The 23,780-nt window shown below is 41.0% G+C and overlaps 1 protein-coding gene across 1 annotated transcript in view; it reads left to right on the top strand.

The window, feature by feature from the left end:
* The first annotated feature begins 22,514 nt into the window (after positions 1-22,514).
* The window catches only part of LOC148025406 (uncharacterized), a 47,673-nt gene continuing 46,407 nt past the window's right edge, over positions 22,515-23,780 (top strand). The window contains exon 1 of the mRNA XM_087692526.1: positions 22,515-23,033. Within this exon, the coding sequence (XP_087548652.1) occupies positions 22,719-23,033 (315 nt within the window). The 5' untranslated portion in view covers positions 22,515-22,718. The remainder of the gene's footprint in view (positions 23,034-23,780) is intronic.

Raw genomic sequence — 23,780 nt, 5'->3', positions numbered from 1 at the left:
AACAAAAATAACAGCAGCTCTACAGGTGGTTGTGGACCTCAAGAACATTGAGACAAAGAGTGCTGGAGGGTTGATGAATAAAGCATCGACTCCACCCACCAATGGACCCATTGATGCCTCCCTTAATGGTGGTGAAACCTTAGGCACATTTGTGTGCTCTGAAGAATCAAAGCAATCGTTACCAACAATGACTGCTTGCAACATTCAATCCACCGACAATAGAACTTGCATTCACCAATCAAGAGTGGATATAACGCTGTCACAACAGGGCGATAAATTCATACCAGTCGCATCCAAGGAGAACCATGACGCAATAACGAAGCCTCAAGAGAAACATGGAAACCCCAAGCGCATGAACACTCCTAGCGTTGACCAATCTTGCTCATCTAGGCCTGAACCCCTAGCTACGCTAAAGCCCAGGCAAACTCCTAGAACCTTGCATGAGATGGCAACCGAGCAAGCCCTCGTTGAACATAGAAATGTCGCAGAATGCCTAACTGAGTTAGATGCCAAGCTCAAGGTGTTCGCACGTGTCTATGTCGGCAGACATGCGCACATTCCCTAAAGAACAGCTCGGAGAATACTTGCCATTTCCCTTATCTTGGGAAGAGCAAGAACATCTCGACGAGCGCTATAGCAGGCTCCTACATGAGCGCATGCCACTCATCTCGGGTGAGGAAGCCGACGAACTGCGCTTAACTATCACATTCAATGATGTGCTCTGCCAACCAAATCTCTTAGAGATAGGGCAACTAAAGCGACTGTCAAAAGGCCGAAGTCGATTTGAACAGCGTTGGTGTGAAAACCGCGTTGCAATGGCCGAACTAGGAGTTCAGATCATGACAGTCTCTGAGGAGCGATTGGCCAAATGGTGATCCCAAAGAGACCCAACCTATGTGGCACCAACTTCCCTTCGAGTGTTGACTACCATTCGGGGCACGGACTTGGCTGAACCGAGCCAAGAAAACCCTCTGCTTGATAAGATTCTCACTTAGGAGGAGTTACAAGTCGCCAGTAGACTCGAGCAAGGCTCCGTGCTACTCGATGTGGCAAAATATCTATCAGTATTGAGTAAGCTGCCACGTGTACTAGATGCGTGTGCCACGCTTCAGTACAATCCCGAGTTCTACAATTGGTTTCTATCCTCGTGAAGTGATAGGGATTCGTAAATATGTATATATATAAACAATGATTTTTATGTCACCCTGTATAGACACTATCAACACAGGCAAGCAATAAAAAGTCAAGCGCAGATAGAAGAGTCAGGGCCAACAGGCTAGGCTAGTCCGGTCCCCCTTTCACATGATCATGTCCACCTCCGGGCAAAGGGCATGCACCCCGCATTGCCACCATGGAAAGCCCTGACCAACATCTCTGATGATGTAAGTAGGGCGCAGTCCCTCTCTATGCACTTTTTCCTTTCCGGCCTATCCTTCCGAGGATGAGCCCGCCCCAAACGCAGGGCCACCAACCGATGCAATTCAGTGTGAGTCAAGATCTCCTAGTAGCTAGAGGCTAAATGGACACCATTACGGAGGCCATCCCTCTACAACGAGTACGACATGTTCCACACCTTCTCTTCTAGTCATATGCGTTTGACAATCCACACTGAAATCCCTCCTATGCGAACAATCTTATTCCATATCAAGGCCTAACCCTTGGATTGCATCTTGCAGGCCCCCACAAGGAAAACATGGAGGACCACGGGCAGCTGGCGTGCAGAGACGCTCTTCGCGGACGACGGGAACATGCAGCATGCGCCCCTCCACTGGTGCGCTATGTGCCCACTCTCAAGAGATATGCAAAGAAACGCGGACCTAAATGGGACCGCCCCGGACGAAGGCCTAAAAAGCCTCGGACCAGGAAAGTCGAAGCTCAGCGAAGTGTGCAAGCCGTGGCAACACCAATTGCACAAATCCCCCACGTGCGCTCAAGCACCAAATGCCCAAGTGCAGGAAAGGCGGCCAGGGACAGGGAAGAGTTCAATAAATTATTTAAAGGCATTTTGGAAATGATGGTGGCTCGGGATTACACCATCCATGTCCCGGCCGACATGTGCCCTGCCCAACCTCACGAGAGTCCTGCACCAGCACCAGCTCAGTCGCCTAACCAATCGGACTCACCCCGCCTAGTATAAATCAACTAAACCCCTATGATGTACAAGTAGCTTGACAAGTACCAGGACTTAACTTTTTGTCTTTTGATGGGTAAAAGGGCAACTCCCTGCTTGTACAACTTCTTCTGCCTCTCGCTAATGTATGCCGCATCTTTGACAAGTGATCGCATGGGCATTGCAACTAACATCATAGCATTTTGAAACATCGTGTTTTAACATAACTACATCTATTGAATTACTTAACGAAATCAAGCATGTGCTCTCACAATGTGACAAGTGGATGCAGGATAACACAGGTCTTTGTGCAAACGTGTTCAATGCCTGGGTCACCGCAAAACCGCGACCGTGCACTAACCGCAACAAGGTCACGCTGCTGAACGCGAACAATCACCCTTGCGAGTGCCCACATCACACGAACCAACGTATAGTCATGGGCTACACTCTCTTCTTGGACCAAGCTCTACACTCACGACAGGTGACGCTGCAATCGTACCGATATCGCAACAACGGCTCCCCTAACAACGAGGCTAAGGCCAAATCACCACGATCATATCCATTTCCTGAGCCTCCAAGGCTTGACATATTCCGACCCATTGAAAGGCTCATAGCCTCCGCATATTGCAATGGTTGTACTGAAAAAAAAAAGCACTCCACACCTAGGGGTCCTCAAATTAGGTGCGTTCAGTGACCTTGGTCGGCTGGCTCCGTCCCTAGTCCCCTAGCCCCCTAGCATCACCCATAATAGTTCAGGGCACATCAAGGGCAAAACAGTCCTAGGGAGCTTGTCTCTCCTATGGTTACACCTGCTACCCTGATCATTCACACAATTCCCGCTTCCACTCTGCCTTAAACCCATGGCAATCAATTGGGGCACGCCCTGCACAAATAACCATGAATAGTACACCGTCCTCATCCACAGGCCCAATGTCTCCCACCTACAGCTCATACACTATCCATGTGTCCTATCCTGCTACGTCTACAATCACAATGCATAGGATGTCGCACCCACCTTCACATGTACTTCTTTCCACAATGGACCACTATGCTTCATCCACACGACGTTATGAGCCACCAGGCCGCGGTCTTCTATCTACATAATAATTAAGTATGCACGAGCACTCACATAATATCTGCACGAATGTCTATACACAGTTTGGGTCAAGTGCAGGACAATACTCAAGGCTTTTTGCTTAGAGTTCGACCTGTCTCCCAAACTAATCAAAATATGTCTTGTGCACACTAAGAAGACTAGCACTACCCCTTAGGGAGAGACCACCAGAGAGGTTTTCCAATTGTAGGTCTTAAAGACTCCAACGAAAGCGCCGCCAGCTCTACATCAACATTCCATTCTGACCTCTTGTCCTTTACTTCGTCATGCAAACCACCAAAGATTCCTCACGCGCACAATCCACCATGACCATCCCACAAACACCAACCCCCGTGCCAGCTATGAGTGGCCATTCCCAACAAAGAATGGCCCTCTCGCCATCATATCATCAGCCAATCGAAACAGCACAGTGCCATTGACGACCTTCATCCGCACCAACATCAAAACTCCCCCACGGCAAACCACAATAGTCCTTTCCACCCACGTCTTTGGTGCAAGCTCCGCATGCTACCTACGACGATGAGTGCCATGGGACTGGCACTCGTCTAGGAGGGGGGTAATGTTAACCCCAACACAAAGAAAGCAAAAGGAAATAAAAAAGATGCAGGGCAAAGGTGGAAAAAAGGTAGCTCGACTGAAGAAAGAAGAGGAGAAAAGGCCAAAAGCGCAAGGGCAATCTTAAAAGTCCAAGGCAGCTGCAAAAGGGGAAAGGTGCATTTTAAAATACAAAGGCACACCCTGAAATCTTGTAAAAGAGTGCCAGACGGTGGAAAATCTGGAAAGCTAAAATAAAAGACAAAGACAAAGACAAAGGCCAAGGCAAGAGAAATAGAAGGCAAAGGCGCACCAGGAAAAGCGCAAGACAAAACTTGTGTAAAAGAGTGCAAGCGCACCACGATTTAATTCAAGGAGTGCCGGGCTCTCACCCGTGCAAATTGTAAATATAGATGGGCGGTGGAAAGGAAGCTAGGAAGATAGAAGGACAATGGGAAAAAGGGCCTAGGCTATGTCCAGCCATGTAAAAAAGGGAAAAGGGGATGACCACCCAAAAGGAATTTAGGGTTTTGTATATAAAGTTGAAAAGTGAATGAGAAGCTCATTCTTGTGTGTGGCAAAAAGTGGCTCTCTTCTTCTTCTTCTTCTTCTTCTTCTTCTTCTTCTTGCTTGCTTGAGCTTGTGCTTGAGAGAGGGAGTGTGAGAGTGTGAGGGAGTGAGTGTGTGAGGGTGAGGGACCCTGGGGTGGAGAAGCTCTCCATCTTCTCCTCTCTTCTTCTCTTCTCTTTTCTTCTCTTGTCTTGCTCGTGGCTATGGAGCTTGGAGCGTGGAGCTTGAGGATGGAGCTTGCTTGAAGCTTGCACTTGGATCGTGGAGCTACCGGAGTGTGTGGGAGAGGAGGTAACTCGATCGGCATGGAGGTAAGCTCACTACACCTGTAGATATGGATGGCGCGTCGGCTATGTGAGAGGTAGCCATTAGTGCTCGGCTTGGAATGCTTGAAACAATAAGCGGTCCGTGGGTCTTGGCGGTTGAGCGAAAGCTCCCACATTAACACACCACTAGTGGCCCTAGCTTTTAAAGACTACTAGCTGGTACCGCCTTTAACATCAGCACGCATGATAGACTTAAACCCACAAAATTACTTGCTGATGTCACATTTATACTCTGTGTCTGGTGCATCATCCTATTAATGGTTTTAGTCAAGTTGAAGCATGATGTATGTTATGAAGCATAAATGGAGCACAACACCAAACTACAATCTTAGATTACCTATACTAATAATATCCAATGCAATGTCATCTCCCAATATAACCGAATGTGTAATACTATAGTAGGTATGGAACAAATGATGATATGGGGTAGCATGAAATGAAACCCCTAATCAAGAAGCCAACATTAAGGGTAAGAAGAAAGAGCATCAAGTGATGAAGTAGCAAGTATATAATCATTTGAGCTATACTTCCAGGCATTTATCTCTTCTAGGAACAATGCTACAATCATGAGGAGATTTGGCATTGTCCTATGCTTTCCCTTTGCCTTTTTTGTGTCTATCATTGTATATCTTATATGGCAATGCAGCCTTATGTGACCCTACTGTCCACAATAATCATAAGTAAGAGAGGACTTAGGACCAGAGGACTTACTATGTGATTGTCCATAAGAATTGTACTTGCCCCTATTAGGTTGTGAGTCTCTACCATAATTTTTATTCCCATTACCACATTGTTTGCCTCTCGCTATAAGTGCATGAGAAGTATAGGTTATATCAACATTCTTTCTATTTAGTTCTATGAGCAAAGCACCCTCTACATACCAGAGCTAAAAGCCACCTTCAGGAAAGTTCACACTCATAGCAATGCAGAAGGTATCCCAAGACTCAAAACTTCAAGCCCTACAAAGTAAGCTAACTGAAAATGGAATGAAACTCATTTAAGTGAGAAGACATAGATGTCTCATCCTTCATACGAAGGTCCATGAGTTTCTTTAGCTAATGTAACTATGTTGCATGACTTTTCTTATCTTTCTATAATGTGTAAGCACCACCCTTAGTCTCAATGACACTGAAGTATATGTGCTTTAACAATAACACAATGATGGTAGACTTACATAGCTCATCAAGCTCTTCCCAATCATTTGCGTTATAAAGTTCTAGCTTTATTCCCTCTAACTTCAATGGGTTGACTTGCTTCTTTTGCACCAATATCCTTAGTCTTTTCTCCTATTGTGAAGATGACTACACTTGGTATTGGCTTTGGTTGCTCATCTTGACTTGGATCTTTATCAGATGGATGTCAAGATTTCTTTTCTTCATGGGGACTTGCATGATGAGATTTACATGGAGCAGCTTAAGGACTTTGCACAACCTAGCACACGGACCACCTAGTGTGCAACTTAAGATTGTCATTGATTAGGCCTCACCCAGAGGTTGAGTCAAGTAAAAATAATCATAAAAGAACTTGTAATGGAGCCCTTCACACCCACCCCCATTATCTAAGCCATACCACCAAATATTTTAACTCTCATGGAGAGCCAATGGATGCAATAAAAAATTGGAAATTTTAGACAAACTAGAAAAAGGGGGATGTAATGAGGCCACTACAATAGTCCCAAGGCTTGACACTCGTGAATGATGAGGTAAATCAATTTCCACAAAAAAGCAAGGCTACTATCAACAAGCTTGGAATGAAATACAATTTTTTACTCTTTTCATGCTTGTAAATCCATACACCATGTAAGATTAATACTACTTGCACACTTCTTTAACTTCATACTTGGGTGCAACATAATGCATTATACTATAGTACCAATCTTTCAAAACATTAGATATGGGGAGTGTGATGTTCCAATTGATTATGAACTCTTAGAGAGGTTTAATCTTTACCATACAATGCAAGTAGCGTGTTTTTTCTTTCATGTTGATGCAATACTCAAGGAATACCTTAATTTAATGTACATCTTTCTTACAAGAACATTGAGTTACCAAGTTATCAACATTTGACTTTGGTAGGTCCTATGCTATGCAAGGTCTTATCTTGGAAGGTAATTGTGTTATTAACAATGCAATAACTAGCTACTATGCAGTTCTTATGTGAATTGCAAGTTCCTAATGCATTTCTTCTACAAAAGTGCATAATGAATTGTGATTTAATCATTACAAATCACTAAAAGACACTCTATTAAGACAAAAAAATTGACATATTTACTCGTTATATTTTGTTTGATGGTTGACTTTGCAACTACATTGGTTGCATGTGGCTACCTAGGTATTGGTCTTACCAAAAAAGTAGGACATAACTAATGCCTCTAAATGAGCCAACTCATTAACACTAACACAGTTTAATATTTAAATTCTCATGTGGCAAAATTTGGTTGGTTATAGGGCAAATATTAAATTTAAATACTTTTGGTCATGATTTTGTGGGTTTTCTTGAATGTTCTTACAAGTAGAAGGCTTACAATTAAATGTTTTTACATGTAGAAGTGACAAGCATTCATTATAGGTAAAATATTTTAAGGGTCATAATTTCATAAAGATTATTCACATTATATTTTTTGTTCTTCATTTTTCTCTCTCTATTTTTTGACAAAACCACGTCCAACCCCTGGCTCTTGTTATTTAGTTGTGATTAATCAATATTTGTGAAATACCTTTTTGCCATTCAATGAAAAAAAAGAAGAGGCTAAAATATGACTAGTTGCCAAGTTAAAAAGGTATAATATTGGTTGATTTTATAACTAAAAGTAGGTGCTCCATGCCTAGGCCGTGCAGCATGCAACACCATGCAAATGCTTCGAACTGATGTTCATTACAATCATCATGGTGCTTCATGTTTTAATGTGTACTTCATGTAGCTAGAGGGTTGTGAGATTAAGAGCTTTATACATATGTATTTTTGTGGGCTCACGCACTATATTGTGCTTCATAGAGACCCAATCTACAATCCTTAAAATCCTATCTATATGAGATAATGTGAATTTAATGATGCATAAAGAGAGAAAGAATGAGTGTGTCCTATTTTTATCACCCCTTAAAATAGAGAGACGCCACTCACCTTCGCATCACACACACACACACACACACACACACACACACACTCTCTCTCTCTCTCTCTCTCTCTCTCTCTCTCTCTCTCTCTCTCTCTCTCTCTCTCTCTCTCTCTCTCTCTCTCTCTCTCTCTCTCTCTCTCTCTCTCTCTCTCTCTCTCTCTCTCTCTCTCTCTCTCTCTCTCTCTCTCTCTCTCTCTCTCTCTCTCTCTCAACCCATTTAGATTGACCTATAAACATATAATACATGCATGCATAACAATATATGGTTCTTAGTGTTTTATTGTTTGTTCTAATCCCTATATAAACAAAAACAAATTACCTTACTACACTAAAACATAAATTAAGCATTGAGGATGAGACTAATAATTTGAAATTGGCTAACCTTCTAGGTTATAACTAATTGCAAAAGCTAGTAACCTCTTATTATATTTCACATCAACAAATATTAAAGCTCAATTCAAGCCATAAAGGCTTGACGAATGAATATACATTTAAATATCATATGGGTCACATGATGTACACGTCTAATGAAGCTCCTATGACATTAGGGGGCATTATTGATCTTTTAGCTCTTGTTATATTCTCCCACAAATATCTTTCACTTTACATAGCATATATCCATAAGGTGTAAGCCATGTAGAACATGGTAATCAAATTTCATGCTATTCAATGAGCTATAGATCTTAGTCACTTAGATTCAACTATAGAATCTAATTAGATATCTGCTTTTGCATTTTCTGTGTAATATACATTGTAATAAGGTCTCCATAATCATATATGTAATCCCTCTCATTGCCACATATAAGTTAGCCATGATAAGTTAAAACCTCATTTTTTCTTTGTCACTAATCATCCAGCTAATCTAGCACAATCATAGGCTTTGCAGTTGCAATTGGGATAGTGATGTTGGACAATTTTTCATCACAACATCGTAAGAAGACAACCCTCACGTCAAACTTCTTAGAGTGTTGCCAACATTAAGGGTGAAAAGCATGCTAGAGACACCTGAAGCACATGCATGAACAACCGAAGGGAGGAGACATCGGATGCACCCTTGGCCTAATGTCAACTTCTTCTTAGGAGTTTTCATAGGTCAAGGTGACAAGATGAAATGAAGGTTCAAGGAAACTTCTAAAGCATGCATGCACATGCGCACGCATGCACACACACACATAGCATCATGTTTAGGGTGAGGGCAGTAAAAGAATGCCACCCAAAAAGTAACTAAATTTAGTGCATTAGAACATTATAAAAATATAATGAAATACATAAAAAGCAATCAAGTTTCTTCTTCTCTATGGTGCTCTAGGTTGATATGAGACACACTTGGAACATGTCCTCCTAGCATCCTCAAACAATCTGAGCTATTACCATATAGAACTTAGGCCTCTCCTACTCTTTATGCCTTGTTGACATAGATCCCCATATACACAAAAAACAACAAAAAATAGGATCACATCAAAAAATGCCCTTGCTATGCTATTACAAATCCATATTGCTCATTAAATACAATCTCGATTTGCTCTTAACTAAGCATGATTACTACTTCGAATTGCAAATTTGATATTGTTTAAGAGCTTTTGATCCAAGCTTTGCAATCTAGCTTCCTACTATAAAGAGAACAATGCATTTTCAAAACCCATCTCCAAAACTAACAAGCATTCATTTCCCTTCCCTTTGTGATATAAGCATTGCATCTCTGAACGTCATCCTTGTGTCTCCCATATCTTTTGCATGAATTTATTGTTTGATAGACATGGAAGTAGCGTCTGCCCTTGTGGGGGCATCCATGTAAAGCCTTCCTAGCTTTTCTCTTCCAAGTCATCAAGATCATCCACAGGTACCAAGCTGCCGCTCAATCAACAAGCCACCTACCACACTAATCAGCCCACCCCTCCCAATCAAGCTACAACCCACCTCAATCAAAGCTCAAGCATTCTAATCAAGAGAATGCTGAAATGTAATCTTAGATTGGGCCAAAATAGTAGCTTAAGAAGAAAATATGATGCGAGGACTACAAATTCCTATTGGTTTGAATCAGGTTAGTATCCTTCTCTATTGATTTATGAGTTAAGGTGTCTACATTACCATTTCTCTTCTCTACTACTTTCTAATTTGAGTTATCTTACCTGGAGGAGTCCTCTTAATAGTCGACCAAAATTCATATCCATGCACATCATCATCCAGTCTCCCCATGGGAAACCTAGGACTTAATTGAACATGGGAATCTCAGTTCTACTTCATAGGGGAATCTGGACAAGTCACCCCTAACAACAATCTAACGCCCACCTAAGAAAGTCCAGTTTGTAATCAATCAAAGGTAGGAGTGAGGTTAACACTGCACTTGGTTCAAACAGAGTGAGAGATGGGGGAGAGTGTAACTTGATCCCCCTACCCATAAGGTAAAATCTTAGCTTCGGCCCCCTAAAATGGTGTTAAACCTGGTAACTAATCCTACCGATATTGGAAGGGTCATGATTTAATCAGCTCTATCTAGTGTTGGAAAGTTACTCGATTTATCGAATCCACCCAACCATAGGTGTTCGATTGTTCAGGACATATAAAAAAACAGTTTCCTTTTATTACTCTGTTAAACTAGGTTTGTTAAACTCAATCTTTAGCATATAACAAACAATTTGGAAATCAAATACTTTATTTCATAATAACAAGCAAAACCATCACTCTGCAGAGTGGTACAAAACCGTCTTTCCACAAAAAGACATTGTCCAACCTAGGATAGGACCTTCCAATCTCATAGGATTGGGTTGTATGGGATCGCACTCCATTTGCAGGCAATAGGGAATTTACTGGTTCAGAGCCCCTTTAAGCTTATCTGAGCCTCAGGAGCCATCCTACATAACATGGGCACTTATCACTCGGCCCTTTGCCCTCTCAGGTGCTCGAGTGATCAAAAACCAAAAACACCTACCTCCCTCGGGAGCATAGGACCCCCACCCACAAGTGAGTTTTTCCACACTCTGCAAAGTGTTAAGGAGCATTGGGTTGGGGACCCCAACGTCCCAAACCACCACAATCTACAACTTGTCCGGCTATTACAAGCATGAAATCATAAGAGAAATAATTCATCATTCACAAATCCAAAAGCAGACATAACCATAAAACATTTTTAACACACTTGTCAATGTATGCAATGCATAGAATCTATCCCCCTCATCAATTCATGTGTTCTTTCCTAAAAAACAATTGACAATATTAACATGTTTTTGTAAGTTTAAGTACTTTCTAACTAATCGTAATCTATGTAACAGACTTATGCTATGGGCTTTTCTAACATTACTAACTTATCCCTCATTTTATCTAGGATGCAAAAAAATAATAACATAAAATAGAAAACTTAGGAAGTTGTAGAGTTAATAGCTTAAAAGTAATCCTTTTCTTATGTACTAAACCTGATTATCTCTGTTTGGCCATCCATCATTATTATGGGGTATGACTACAACCTCAATTTGTTGTGGAATAACCGGTCCTTTGAGTTGAATGGATTTGGGGGTAATTTCCACTTGCACTTCACCTTCGTGTTGAGTTCTCTGAGCAATTGCTACTTCCTCGCATTGGGGAGCTCTCTGAGCATGACCTCCCTCAACATCTCAACGTCTCTTGGGAGCTATGGAAGAAGCTTAATGGATTTGAGCAATGCTTCCACGTGGGTGTGGAGGGAGAGAGAGGCTCAGTTGATTGCAGTAGAGCTTCATGGCGTCAGCAGCAAAGAGACTTCTGCATGGGTTGTCACTCCAAGGCTCACGACGACCAAGGTGGCAACCAAGGCATATACCTTGGCATCTTGGCCTTGGCATACTTGGCAACAGGCTACAAAGGCTTCATTGGCACTGTTGGCTACGCGTGAGAAATGGAATGTATACACACATTTTTTATTAAAATAAACTAAGTATACACACATTTTTGGAATGTATACACACATTTTTTATTAAAATAAACTAAGTAATGGGGACATTACATTCCTTCTCTAGTACTTTCTAATTTGAGTTATCTTGTAGGTAGTTTGGTAGCTCCATTTTCCTTGTCTACAACTTTCTAATTTGAGCTATTTTGCATGTAGTTTGGCATGGCCATTTTTTATGTGCAATGTTGCTCATATTCAATAACTAACACTATTTCAAATTAGGTCAATATCCCTCTCTGTTTCTCTCTTAGGTGAGTTGTCCACATCACCATGCTCCTTCAACTAGTTTTTTATTTGAGAAATTTTACAGTCAATTTTGCACCTCTCATTTGATTAAGTGCTACTCATGTATTAATAATTTCTCGTGTTTTTGTTTAACACATATTCCCAATTAGGGCAAGCCAATTCAGCATGCCCTCTTAGTAGACTCCCCTAAGAAAGAAGAGGTTCAAGACAGTCTCTTTTCACTTCCATCCAAAGATGTATTGTGCCTCATGCCCCTTTGCCTATGCACATTACCACTTCTAAAGGATGAGCTGCATTCACAAGGACCAAAGCATGGAAAAGAGGAGCATTATCTACAATGTACAAAGCCTCTTTGAGAGTATCCACAACAATGTCCCATGCATCCATTGTTGGAGATGTGCTCCAAACTCTAACTCAAAGGCAAAGTTCTCTTGCAACAAGAACACATCCTTTACAAGAGGGGATACAATTGCAGCCCTTAAATCCATTGCTGGAATTTTGCCCAATTCCCTACAACTCAAACACCATTGGTTCCTTGATCTCGAGAGTAGACAAAGAAATGTGTGCTTTGATGGATAGAGGAAGATATGGCAGAAGCAATTGTAGCACATGAAAAAGGCATGTCAATGGGTGAGTGTGGGGGACAATTCGTTATGAGCTTGACTGCCCTTTAAACTTGGATTGAAGACCATGGCAAGAACAAATCCAAAGACCCCCCAACTACTTTTGACCACTAGAGAGGAGAAGTGCCTTTTAGATTGGGCCTTTCAATTACAAGATGTAAGCTAACCAGCATCACTATCATGTTTCAAGCTTAAGGTCATTAAATTATGTCAAACAAGGAAGACTACTTTCACAAATAGCACTCATGATAGTTGAGAGTGACTCACTATAGTAGAATGTGTTAATGCTACTGGTTTTTCTCTTCAAGGGTACTATATATTCAAGGGAAAAGGAGTAATGCAAAACCACTTGGTTGAGTGTGAGAATGAAGTAGTCATGTCCATGCAGAATAAGGCATGGATGATAGGCCAACTCTTTGAGGTATGGCTTGATCACATCAAAAGTGTAATGATGGATCCACCCTCTAATGACAATTTCCAACTTCTCATTGTTGATGGCCATGGGAGTCACACCCGAGTTGACATGGTGTAGAAGGAGAGGGAATGTGGGATTGATATTATTACCCTTCCATCACATACCTCACAAAAATTTCATCCATTGGATGTCTCGGTCATCCAATGGGTCCAAGGAGAGGCATATGTTGACTACTCAAGCTCTTTTATCCTTACATCAAATCAATACATCCAAAGCATGCTAACTAAAAATGCAAAGAGTGCAGAGGTGGAGCATTGGCCAGTGCAATTGCAAAGAAATGAGCTCATGAGGAAGACAAGATTGCTTGTTAAGTACAAAAAAGATGGGAGGTGTAGTAAAGAAATCGACAAGCACATGTGCTCAACATTGTGGGAGGGGGGTGCAAAACATATGCATGGATTTCCTTTGCTTCATGTGCCAACATTCTAGCAAAATGTTAAAAGAGCAAATCATCTACATGCATTACAATAAAAGAAGCTATGTGCCATAGATGTATGCACCACATGGGTGTACATGACCCTAAAGCCCTTTCAATAACCCTTCTCTTCTCCTTGCAACCATTTATCTTGCCTAATCTATGTATCATAGAGGCCTATCTTCTAATCCTCCCCTTTTTTGTCAGAGAATATGTTGCATTGGTCCCTTTTTGTAGATTAGGCAGTAGTAATCTATATATTTGCAGAAGCAATCTATCAAAGTCATGCCCTTTGCCACCATTGTTGTTGGCTTTGTAATGTCAATCCCCTTCGATGAGAATATATATAGGCAAAACTTATTTCTATTTCTTCATGGTGATAGATGTGTGCACTTGCTAGTCTTTACAATGTTTCAACTAGTCCATTCAATTGATTTATCAACTTGATTGGGATCACATATCCCCCTCTTCTTGTACTACATACCTGATACCTAGAGATCCACCTTTGTTGTCAGCTTTTGACTCACTTGGATTTAATGTATATGTAGATTTCAATATATGTATAGGGCAGCTTAATAAGTTATTTAAATAGGTCAATATATTTCATTTTAGTATATGTACATGTAAAGCATGTTTCAAGAAAATTGCCTTCAATTGCTTAGCAAGGGCAAGTGTTATAGCCACATTTTCCACATTCACATCCTAATAGAACCTTGACTCACAAATATTATACCTTAGTCAATCTAACCCATATTGATCTACTCCTATAACGAAATGTTATACCACCATGGTGTCAACTTTGTAGTTGGAAGGGGAAGAAGTTCTTGTCAATTCTACTATTTTATGAAGACAATCATAGCAGATAAAGTGTAACATTGTTTGCAAATAACAACATGTTCTAACTTTAGCCTCAATTCTCACAGGTTGCCATTTTCGGTAGTCAATTTAGTGCCCTCACCATAGCCTCCTTATAGTATCCTACCTTGAGTGGAACCTCCTGTCTTGTGTGAACTTACAAGTGAAGATTGGCTACCTGATATTGGCTTGCACTCATACAATTTCCAAGCTTTGCTCTGGATCTCCATTGAACTGAAAGATGTACCTCATATTTTTCTTTCTTTCCTTCTTTAATGACAAACAATTCAATGGACATTAGGCATCACAATGACTTGATCACAACTACTATATATTGTTTATACACTCTTTGCTGAAGAATCATGTAGTATCCCCTCCAAATCTTAAACAAAAAACCCCAAAAAGAGAATAAAATTTCTATTTAGATCAATAGATTGAAGGGGTGTAAAGAAAGAACAAATCACACGAATAAACCACATGCATTCCCTTTGCGACTAGCAAGAAGGCCATCACTTTAGCAAACTCTATCATTTCCATTGCCATTGTGCCCTAGCTTCCCATGGCCATCAATCAATCAACATCATCATTCTTGCTTCTATTGCCACACATAACATCATCATCATATGGCATGCATAGGGGAGAGGCATCTTCTGATGATAATCATGCTACTACTATATGAGTATTGCTCCATTGTCCATATTTTCCCTACTACCAAATCTAGCTCTTGATTGCTACCATGGCTACCAAACAATTACATTTTGCTTTCATAGAGACATCATTGTTGCTAATATTGTGAAGCATAGTTTGCCACATCATTTTTCTAGCCCGAGACCACAATATTTTTGTATCATTACTTGCCACACATCTCAGGGCGATTTCATATATAGTCCAACATTGAGTGCTATTGATCCATTATGAGAATGAGATTATGGACAAGACAGATACAAACATGGATGATGTTGAAGAAGGAACCAGTTATAGCGTAGCCAAAGTGGAGGTAAAGTGTTGAAGTAGAGGTTGGAGAAACTGTATCATTGTCTGCCTCCACCATCAGCATAGCCAAAGTGGAGGTAAAGGCTTGAAGCAAAGGCTAGAGAAACTTCATGATGTTGGAGTCATTACTAACAACACCATGAAATTTGATAAGAAGAGTTCCTTAGATTTGTTACATCATCATCTTTGTTGGGGGGGCAGGTCACAGCGGTGGGGGTGAGTTCAAATGAAGTTGGGCATGCATACTTAGTGTGGATGACAATGTGACATACGAAAATTGGCAAGTGATCATGCATGAGTGTGCTAGAGAACTCAAGAAGAAGGTGCCTTGCATCAACCACCATTGGTGGGGTTTTTCTCCACTTGGAGTGGTAGTGCCACGTCACCCAATTGGGGCCTTTGTGCCACATGTTAAAGGAAAAATTTTAATATATATTATTTAACAATATCAAAATTTTCATTTTCCTTTTTTTTTTTCATGTGATCTTTTTGTTGTATGCCCCCTTGGATTGATAATGGGCATGGTGATGAGATAGCTATCCATTTTATTGTGAGGGGGCCACAAGAGGAAGGGGAAGTTGTGTGCCACTATACTTGCCTCCTTACCCTAGACTCTCTTCTCTCTCTCTCTCTCTCTCTCTCTCTCTTTTCATTTTTATTTTTTCTCATTTTCCTTCTCTCTCCCCTTTTACTCTCTTATCTCTTTTTCCATCATTGTTCCTTATTTTCTCCCCTCTCTCTCCTCTTTATTTTTTCTTCATTTCTCTCTTTTCTTTACTCTCTCTCTCTTCTCTCCCTCTCTCCACCTCGTCCCTTGATGTTGCAACATCCCTAGCACTATAGCCCTGTTGGGCCATCCCGTGCTTATTGGCACATTGTAGTGGCACTTGCAACACCCTTGGCTCACTAAATTTGCACTCCCCTCAATCGGCTTGCCCATTGGATTCACCCTTACCACTCCATTCTTGTATACTCCATCATGCATGCTACTTGCTGATTATGCACTCCTTTACTCACCTGCCTCAATGCTCTATTGCTCCTCTACACACACACACACATGCCAATGTAGCAATTGAGATAAGATTATATGTGTGTGTGTGTGTGTGTGTGTGTACACACACACACACATAATGGGGCTTTTGTTAGATTGACCAAATTCCTAGCTTTATTGATCAAGGCAATGATAAGCTTGCTACGTAGTTACAAGGCATGATTGATCACATCTACCACATAGCTTTGTTGCACAACGTCTCCACAATGAGAGGTGCTTGAACAAATTGATCATCAACTATGGCAAAAGATAAAAGTACTACTTGCACTATCTATTGAAATAGGGTGTGCATGTACGCATACGGGAGTGGCTATCATGGTATACATCAAACTACCCACTGCGGATGCATAAGGAATCTTGGCCATCTCGGCCTTCTGCTCATCAGCAGACTACAAACAATTGCCATGACTAACCTTCACATCAGAAGGTAGAGGATAGCCGATAGACTTACCATCCTACATATGTAAGTGCTCAAGGACTTTCTGGATATACTCGTTTTGTGCAGATAGAGGAGCCTCTTAGAGTGATCGCGTGTGATGCACATCCTAAGAATATGTGAGGTATGTCCCATGTGCTTCATCTCAAAGCTCTTCTTAAGCTAAGTTTTCAAGGCATCTAGCTCATCATGAGTTGTCTCAGTAATAAGAATATCATCCACATAGAGTACCAAAAACATAAAACTGCCATCACAAGCATAACACTACACACATAGCACTACAACTATATCCTTGTGAATGCATAAAAGCATTAAACTTGTGATATCATTCCCTAGGTGTATGCTTAAGGCCATAAAGGCTCTTTCTCAACTTGCACACTAGGTGTTTCCTGCCTTTTTCTTCAAAGCCTCTAGGCTATTGCATATAAATCTCATCGTGCAAGTCCCCATGGAGGAAAGCCATCTTTACATCCATTTGATAAAGGTCCCAGATCTAGTTGAGCAACCAACAATAGGACTAGGCATAGAGTCATCATTTTGACCACATGAGAAAATACTTCATTGAAGTCAACACCATGTTCCTGCTTGAAACCTTTAATGACCAATCTGGCCTTATAAGTGGGCTTGGAGCATCCAAGGATACTTTTCAACTTGTATACCCACTTGCATAGTAACGGCTTCTTACCACTAGATAAACGAACCAAATCCCATGCATGGCTATTCTATAAGGAATCAAAGTCCGTTTGCATAGTTGTGTTCCATGAGTAACTACCATCATAAGAGAGAGGCTCACCTGCATCTGTCACCACAACATAATTGATGGAGGGTGTAAAACACTTAAGCTGGTAGATCCTAGGCTACTACAATATCAATTGTTGCAGGTTGTCTAGTTGGCTATATACGGGAGTAGAAGGCTCCTTCTGAAAGATCACCATGCATACCTTGACTACCTACTCAAGCTAGTTATGCATCTTTTCCTCATGAAAAACTACATCATGGCATGGATAAGCCTACAAGCCTGTAGATCCCACAAGCAATAGCCCATCTCACATGCATCCCCATAACCAAGAAAGATGTATTTCACGGACTTAGGATCTAGGTTATTGCTCTGGTTCTTGGGAACATGGCAGAATGTCTCACAACCACACAGATATACAAATGAGCATATGATGGAGGTTTCCTAGTCCATAACTCCTTTGCAACTTGATAATCAATAACAGTGTAAGGGAACCGGTTAATAAAGTGCACGACAATAGTAACTATCTCAACCCAAAATTAATGTAGTAAGTCCACCTAGCTTGGACTCTCTCTTGAATTGTCATATTCATGCATTCAGCAATATCATTTGGGGGGGTGCAAGGAGTGGTCAACGAATGCTTAATATCCCACTCATCGCAAAACTGCTCAAAAGATTTTGAGATATACTCACTCCCATTATCTTACCTTAGGCATTTCAGTCTATACCAATATTGGTTCTCAACAAGAGCAAGCCAACACTGAAAGGCAGACAAGACATCCAATTTTTGCTTAATAGGGTAAGCCCAAACCTTCTGTGAGTAATCATCAATGAGTGGTGACAAAGTATTTTGTACCACTGAGTGATTGACAGGGCATGGGACCATATATATCTGAATGAACAAGAGCCAAAAGCTCATCCATGTGCTTCATGCCAGACATCTTGTGTGTACTACATGTTTGTCATCTACATAAACAATGATCATAAGACTCAAAACACTTATAGTCTAGATGTGAAAGATATTGCAAACTAGTAAGCATTTTCATTTATTTCAAAGACATGTGCCCCAGACGATGATGCTGAAGAGATACATGTGGAATTGTAGTCATAGCCAAAACATGGTTAACTAACCCAGATATAAGCAAGGGAGAGAGGGTACTAGACTTAGCACCACGTACAATAACAAGATTTCCACAAGTAATCTTCCATGAGGAATTACCAAAAGAGATAACATAACCTTCATGATCCAGGGTGCCAATGAAGATAAGTCTCTTTGTGAGAGTAGGTACATGATGTACACCATGGAGTGAACATGCTGCATGAACCGAAGTACAATTGGACATCACCAATACTAACTATCTCCAATGGACAGATTCGGTCATATTGCAATAGGAGTGAAACCACTCTCTATGAGGGGTCACATGAAAGAAAGCCCTTGAATCTATCAAAACCAACACTAAGTATAGCTTGACAGAGCATCAATTAACTATAAAGCATCCAAGGAAGAGGCTACCAATATAAGATCATGAGATACATCGGTCTCCGCACCACATTAATCTCCTCAATCCTAACACTAGACTTACTAGGCACACTGGTGCAATCATTAGTCTTTTCTTGCACTTTACCCTTTCCCTTTTCCTTGCGCTTGTCTTGGTGCATTTTATGGCACTGTGGCCAGATATGACATGCTTTTCCACAATAATTACAAGTAAGACCAGACTTATGGCCACATGACTTATTGTGAGGCTGTCCATATGTCCTAGACTGAGACATGCTAGAGTCTCTATCATGGCCATTTCCATCCTACTTGCCTCTAGTAGTCAATGCATGTGATGAACGAGATGCATCCACATTCTTTCCGTTCCCCTCTTATATCAAGAGGCCACTCTCAACATTCTGCAATTTCAGCCTATCTTTAGCACATAGAGTTGTATGAAAAGTATCCCACGACTCATATTGAGTGCCAAGCAAAAATAAAGGATGCAAGGTATCCTTCAACTCAATCTCCTATGAAGCTAAATGGGCTGATGATGAAGTGAAACTCATTCAAGTGTGTAGACATAGAAGTCCCTTTCTTCATGTGAAGGTACATCAACTGTTTTAGCCAATACATTTGAGATGCAGGACCCTGCTTGTCTAAAGATTTTTAATCTGTATCCAAAGCTCATATGCAATTCGATTTTCTGTTATAACATTATAGTGAACTTGCGTAGAGAGTGATAAAATGATTGTGGACTTGCATAACTCATCCAGTTCATCCTAATCCTCGACCACAATGTTTTTAGGTTTGGCATCCATATTTTTGAGTGGTATTACTTGCAATTTTTACATTAAAACCTGCCATATCTAGGTCTTTTAATAGTTGTAGTTGATCCCAACCAGTTTCTCAATATTAAAGATATCATTGTCACGAGAAGCACTAGCCATAATGAGACCAAGCAAGTGCATAGAAGGGCAATGTGGGCTATTGCAATACCCTGCAAATTAGCCCCAAAACCACTGCTAAATCAAGAGGAGAAAAGAGAAAATACCAAAGGAATGAGTTATCCACAAACTGTAAGTGAAAGAATATCAAGAGGAGGTGATTTCTCTCACAAATAGTGTAGTAAACTGTAATTATAGCATGCTAAAAATAGAGCACAATAGTAAGAAATCAAAGCCAAGTATGAGCTGTCACTAATAAAATGCAAATTGCAATTGCCAGGAAAGAACGACAACTAGTAATGGAGTGAATATGAAACCAACATTGAGAACTGTAAAAGGTTAATGTGTCAGGCTGAGATACATCCCATAGGCATAAACCATCATGTGTATCTCATAGAGAATGGAAGAGACCTGCCAAAGGCACAACTAACTGAGGAATGACAATGAAGGCTTATTGCATAGCCACGTAAGATGAATACACAATTGACAACAACATGATAGAGATAGGTGATGGCCCAAAATAAAAATCAGATAAGCCCACCAGGCATCGACTATGTACATGTAGCATAAAGAGAGTAGGTACATGTCACACTACGTCCCACTATCTCATAATAACAAGCTCAAGCTCAACTACATAAACCAAATGCTCTATAGTACATCCAAGTGTCAAATGTGGCTCACTACATAAAGCCGAATAGCTCCCATTGAAATAGAAGTCATATGCCAAAATGAGCAAGGAAGGCTCAAAATATCATGATGATGGCATCCGTACATCCAAGATCCATATATCATATATCCAAAAGCATAAAACCCAATATATTCATAAAGGCTATAACTATATAAGGCTCTGAAGCAACCAAGGCTTGAACCATAGTTAAGATAAATGTTACTAAGCTCAAAATCGAGGCTCAAGAGCATGTCATAGCATATTCGAGTGCATAGACCGATGCTGAGCATCAATACATGTATACGAAACACTGGAATGACATCCAAGTGTAATAGACATGTAGTGTTCCTTGATAAAAGCTTGCTGGTCATTGTATTATGACAGGGAAATCTCTACTAAAACTAAGCTATTTGAGTTCAATCCAATCCATAAGGGACTCCCAAGCATTAGATAACCATTCAGGCATTAAAGGCAAGTACCACAAGCATCACAAAAGTACATTAGAATGAGTTACAGGCTGTCCAAACTTGTAGGCAGTAGGCATGTCTAAATATCCAGCCAATGTCTAAGCATGTACTGCTCAAGAGAGTGCTTCAATGCAACCAAGAATGCTTAGGAAAGTTGCCAAGAGTGTGGTCAAGTGCATGAGAGCTTCAGGAGCCAATTTGGATGATCAAGGTGATCAGAGATGGAGGGCTAGCAAACATGCACAAATCACATTAATTTGCTAATGTGGTCTGATGCTAATGCTAGAGCTTGATGCATACCTTGGAGTGAAGGATCCATGGTTGTCCTGAAGTGAACTGCTATACGTATTCACAAGTTGAAGCAAATTGAAGGGAAAGAGCTCCTCAATGCCAATGTAATGGCTCTGATACTAATTGAAGAGAGTGAGCCTGGAGTGAAAGCACATGAGCGGAAGTAAGAGCTATGGTGGAAGGAGCAAGAGTAAGAGAGAGAGATACACAAGATGTGGGAACTCCAATAGTCACAATGTGTGATGTGCCTTCCCTTTATTTAAATGTCACTGAAAGAATCAAGAATGAAGTGATAGTGATGGACGTCCACTACTTGCAGTGTAAAGGTGTGTGGGTACTAGTAGTGTAGTATAGGGGCGGCTAGGCACAAGTGCCTTTACCCCCACTAGATTGATTGCATCTCTTTAGCATTATAATACCTTGAGAGCTAGAGAGAGCACCCCATCTTCAAGATCCATTATTGTGAGAAACATTTCTAATGATCTTTGGATACCAAACTAATTGCCTTGTGCCACATAGGCTCAAGAGTTTTCTCCTTGGTTTGAGAAATGTTTTCAATCATCTTTGGATATTGAGGCCGGTTACACACCGCCCTGGACGATGCCAGCAGGGGGCAGTGTGCAATCAATCCACATCTCCTTTACACACCAAATTGTGCCTACATTCAACAAAATTTGGTGGATGGCCAGTGGTCTAAAGACTTAATTTTGTGGTGACTAGCAAGGGTTCAAGTCCTATTAGGTGTAAAAATCATTTGTTAATATATAGATGCGGTCTTTCAACAGGTTGGGCATGGATGGTGGATTCTAGGATAGGGGAGATTCTCCGCCCCAAAGTGTTTATTGATCATGAAATGCATGACTTCTAAGATTGTGGCACGTGGGTGATGGTGGATGCCTCCTTTTTCCTTAAAACTAATCACATGCATTGGTGTGTAACTAGCCTAAATCTCTCTCCTTATGCCACATAGATTTGTGAGCTATCTCCTTGGTTTGGGATTGTCAAGGTACAGCTATAAACAAGATGTAGTAAAGTTAAAAGTAAACATAAAAATGTTCATCAAGACGAACTTGGATTTTGCTCTAATCCATGCAATTCGAAGTAGGAAAAAACACTAAAGGCCGGTTTTCTCTGAACAGTGGAACTTTGGATAATGCGGTTTAATCCAAAGAAAGAATTGTAGTAGTATCGATCATTCTGTCGAATCTAGAATGCATGTGGAGTGACAAGCAGGCCATCGAATGTTTGTATTACAATTGTCAGCTAGGCTGCGTCGGCGAGGGTGTAGGTAGAGAGATATCTACCCGAGTACACACATGTACTGTACAAGGTGGTAATCTAGATTACCATGCATTCGTATGGCTTTCCTCCCCACGGGTTGCTTCAGGTCACCACACGCGTCAGGTCATCTTCCCCTGCCGTCGACCCAAAGCCGTCTTTGGGCCTGCCTGCGACAAGCTTAATCTGCTGCTTAAGGAAAAGCATACAGGTTCCTCAGGCTCAAGGCAAAAAACTCTTGTCGGATCTTCCGTTTCTGCTGAAGAAGGCTTTGACTACCCAATGCAGACACCAAGATCTCCATTCAGAGGCGCAGGGCGAAGAAGATTTAAGAAAGTGCTGCAAAAGTAAGGAGGATGTCGATATGCCCGAGGAGGACTCCAATGTGAGTGGCACATCCAATCTGTGAACTTAAAGTAGAAGCAAGTATGTTCAATGTTTCTCTGACAAAACAAGGAGAGGAAGAGCTTGTTCAAGGACTCCCGTAAACATAAGCAGCCTCTTTCATAGAGCTGCTCTAAGATCATGGAAAGAGGCTGCAAAAGCAACCTTCCACATTCGAAAAACTTATAGTTGGCTTTCAATCATCCCACCATTACCCGCATCTGCTCGTTACATGCACGAGTCTGAGGATATGTCCTCTTTTTCAGTTACCTCAACACTTAGGCAAAGCTGCAAATTATCCTGGCTGTTGGTAGTAACCACCAGCAAATGCTATAGGAGATAAGTGAAGTAGTATGCAGAAGAGACACTTCCTCTTACAGAAGGTGCCAAACAGGAAATTCAATAGATGCATATGGACAACACAAGTTTGCAGAGAGCTATCTACACGTCACACTGCTTTGAGGTTTTCAAAACCTCAGTGAACCTTTCTTGGTCATTTTGAAAGAGATGGAACCTAAAGGGCGTGGTGTTTCTAATTCCTTCATGGACAAGCTGATTGTGCTTGCCCGAAGAAATGGAGGCTTCATTTCATTGGACAGAATTTGGAGTTCAGACAGATCAACATGCCCTTCACTTTCTGCTTTTGTGGTTACAACAGGACATGTCAGCAAGATAACTTTGATGGTGGGAGTTCCTTTCTCTCAGCTTTGTAGTTGAGTTTATAGTTGGGAGGACAGTGTATTTATAC

Source organism: Lygodium microphyllum, chromosome 14 (assembly GCF_053477565.2).
Source record: "Lygodium microphyllum isolate KBCC chromosome 14, Lygodium_microphyllum_v1.1.10, whole genome shotgun sequence".
NCBI classification, from domain to species: Eukaryota; Viridiplantae; Streptophyta; class Polypodiopsida; order Schizaeales; family Lygodiaceae; genus Lygodium; species Lygodium microphyllum.
The sequence above is the reverse complement of the archived record's forward strand: the minus strand, read 5'-3'. Positions and strand labels throughout refer to the sequence as shown.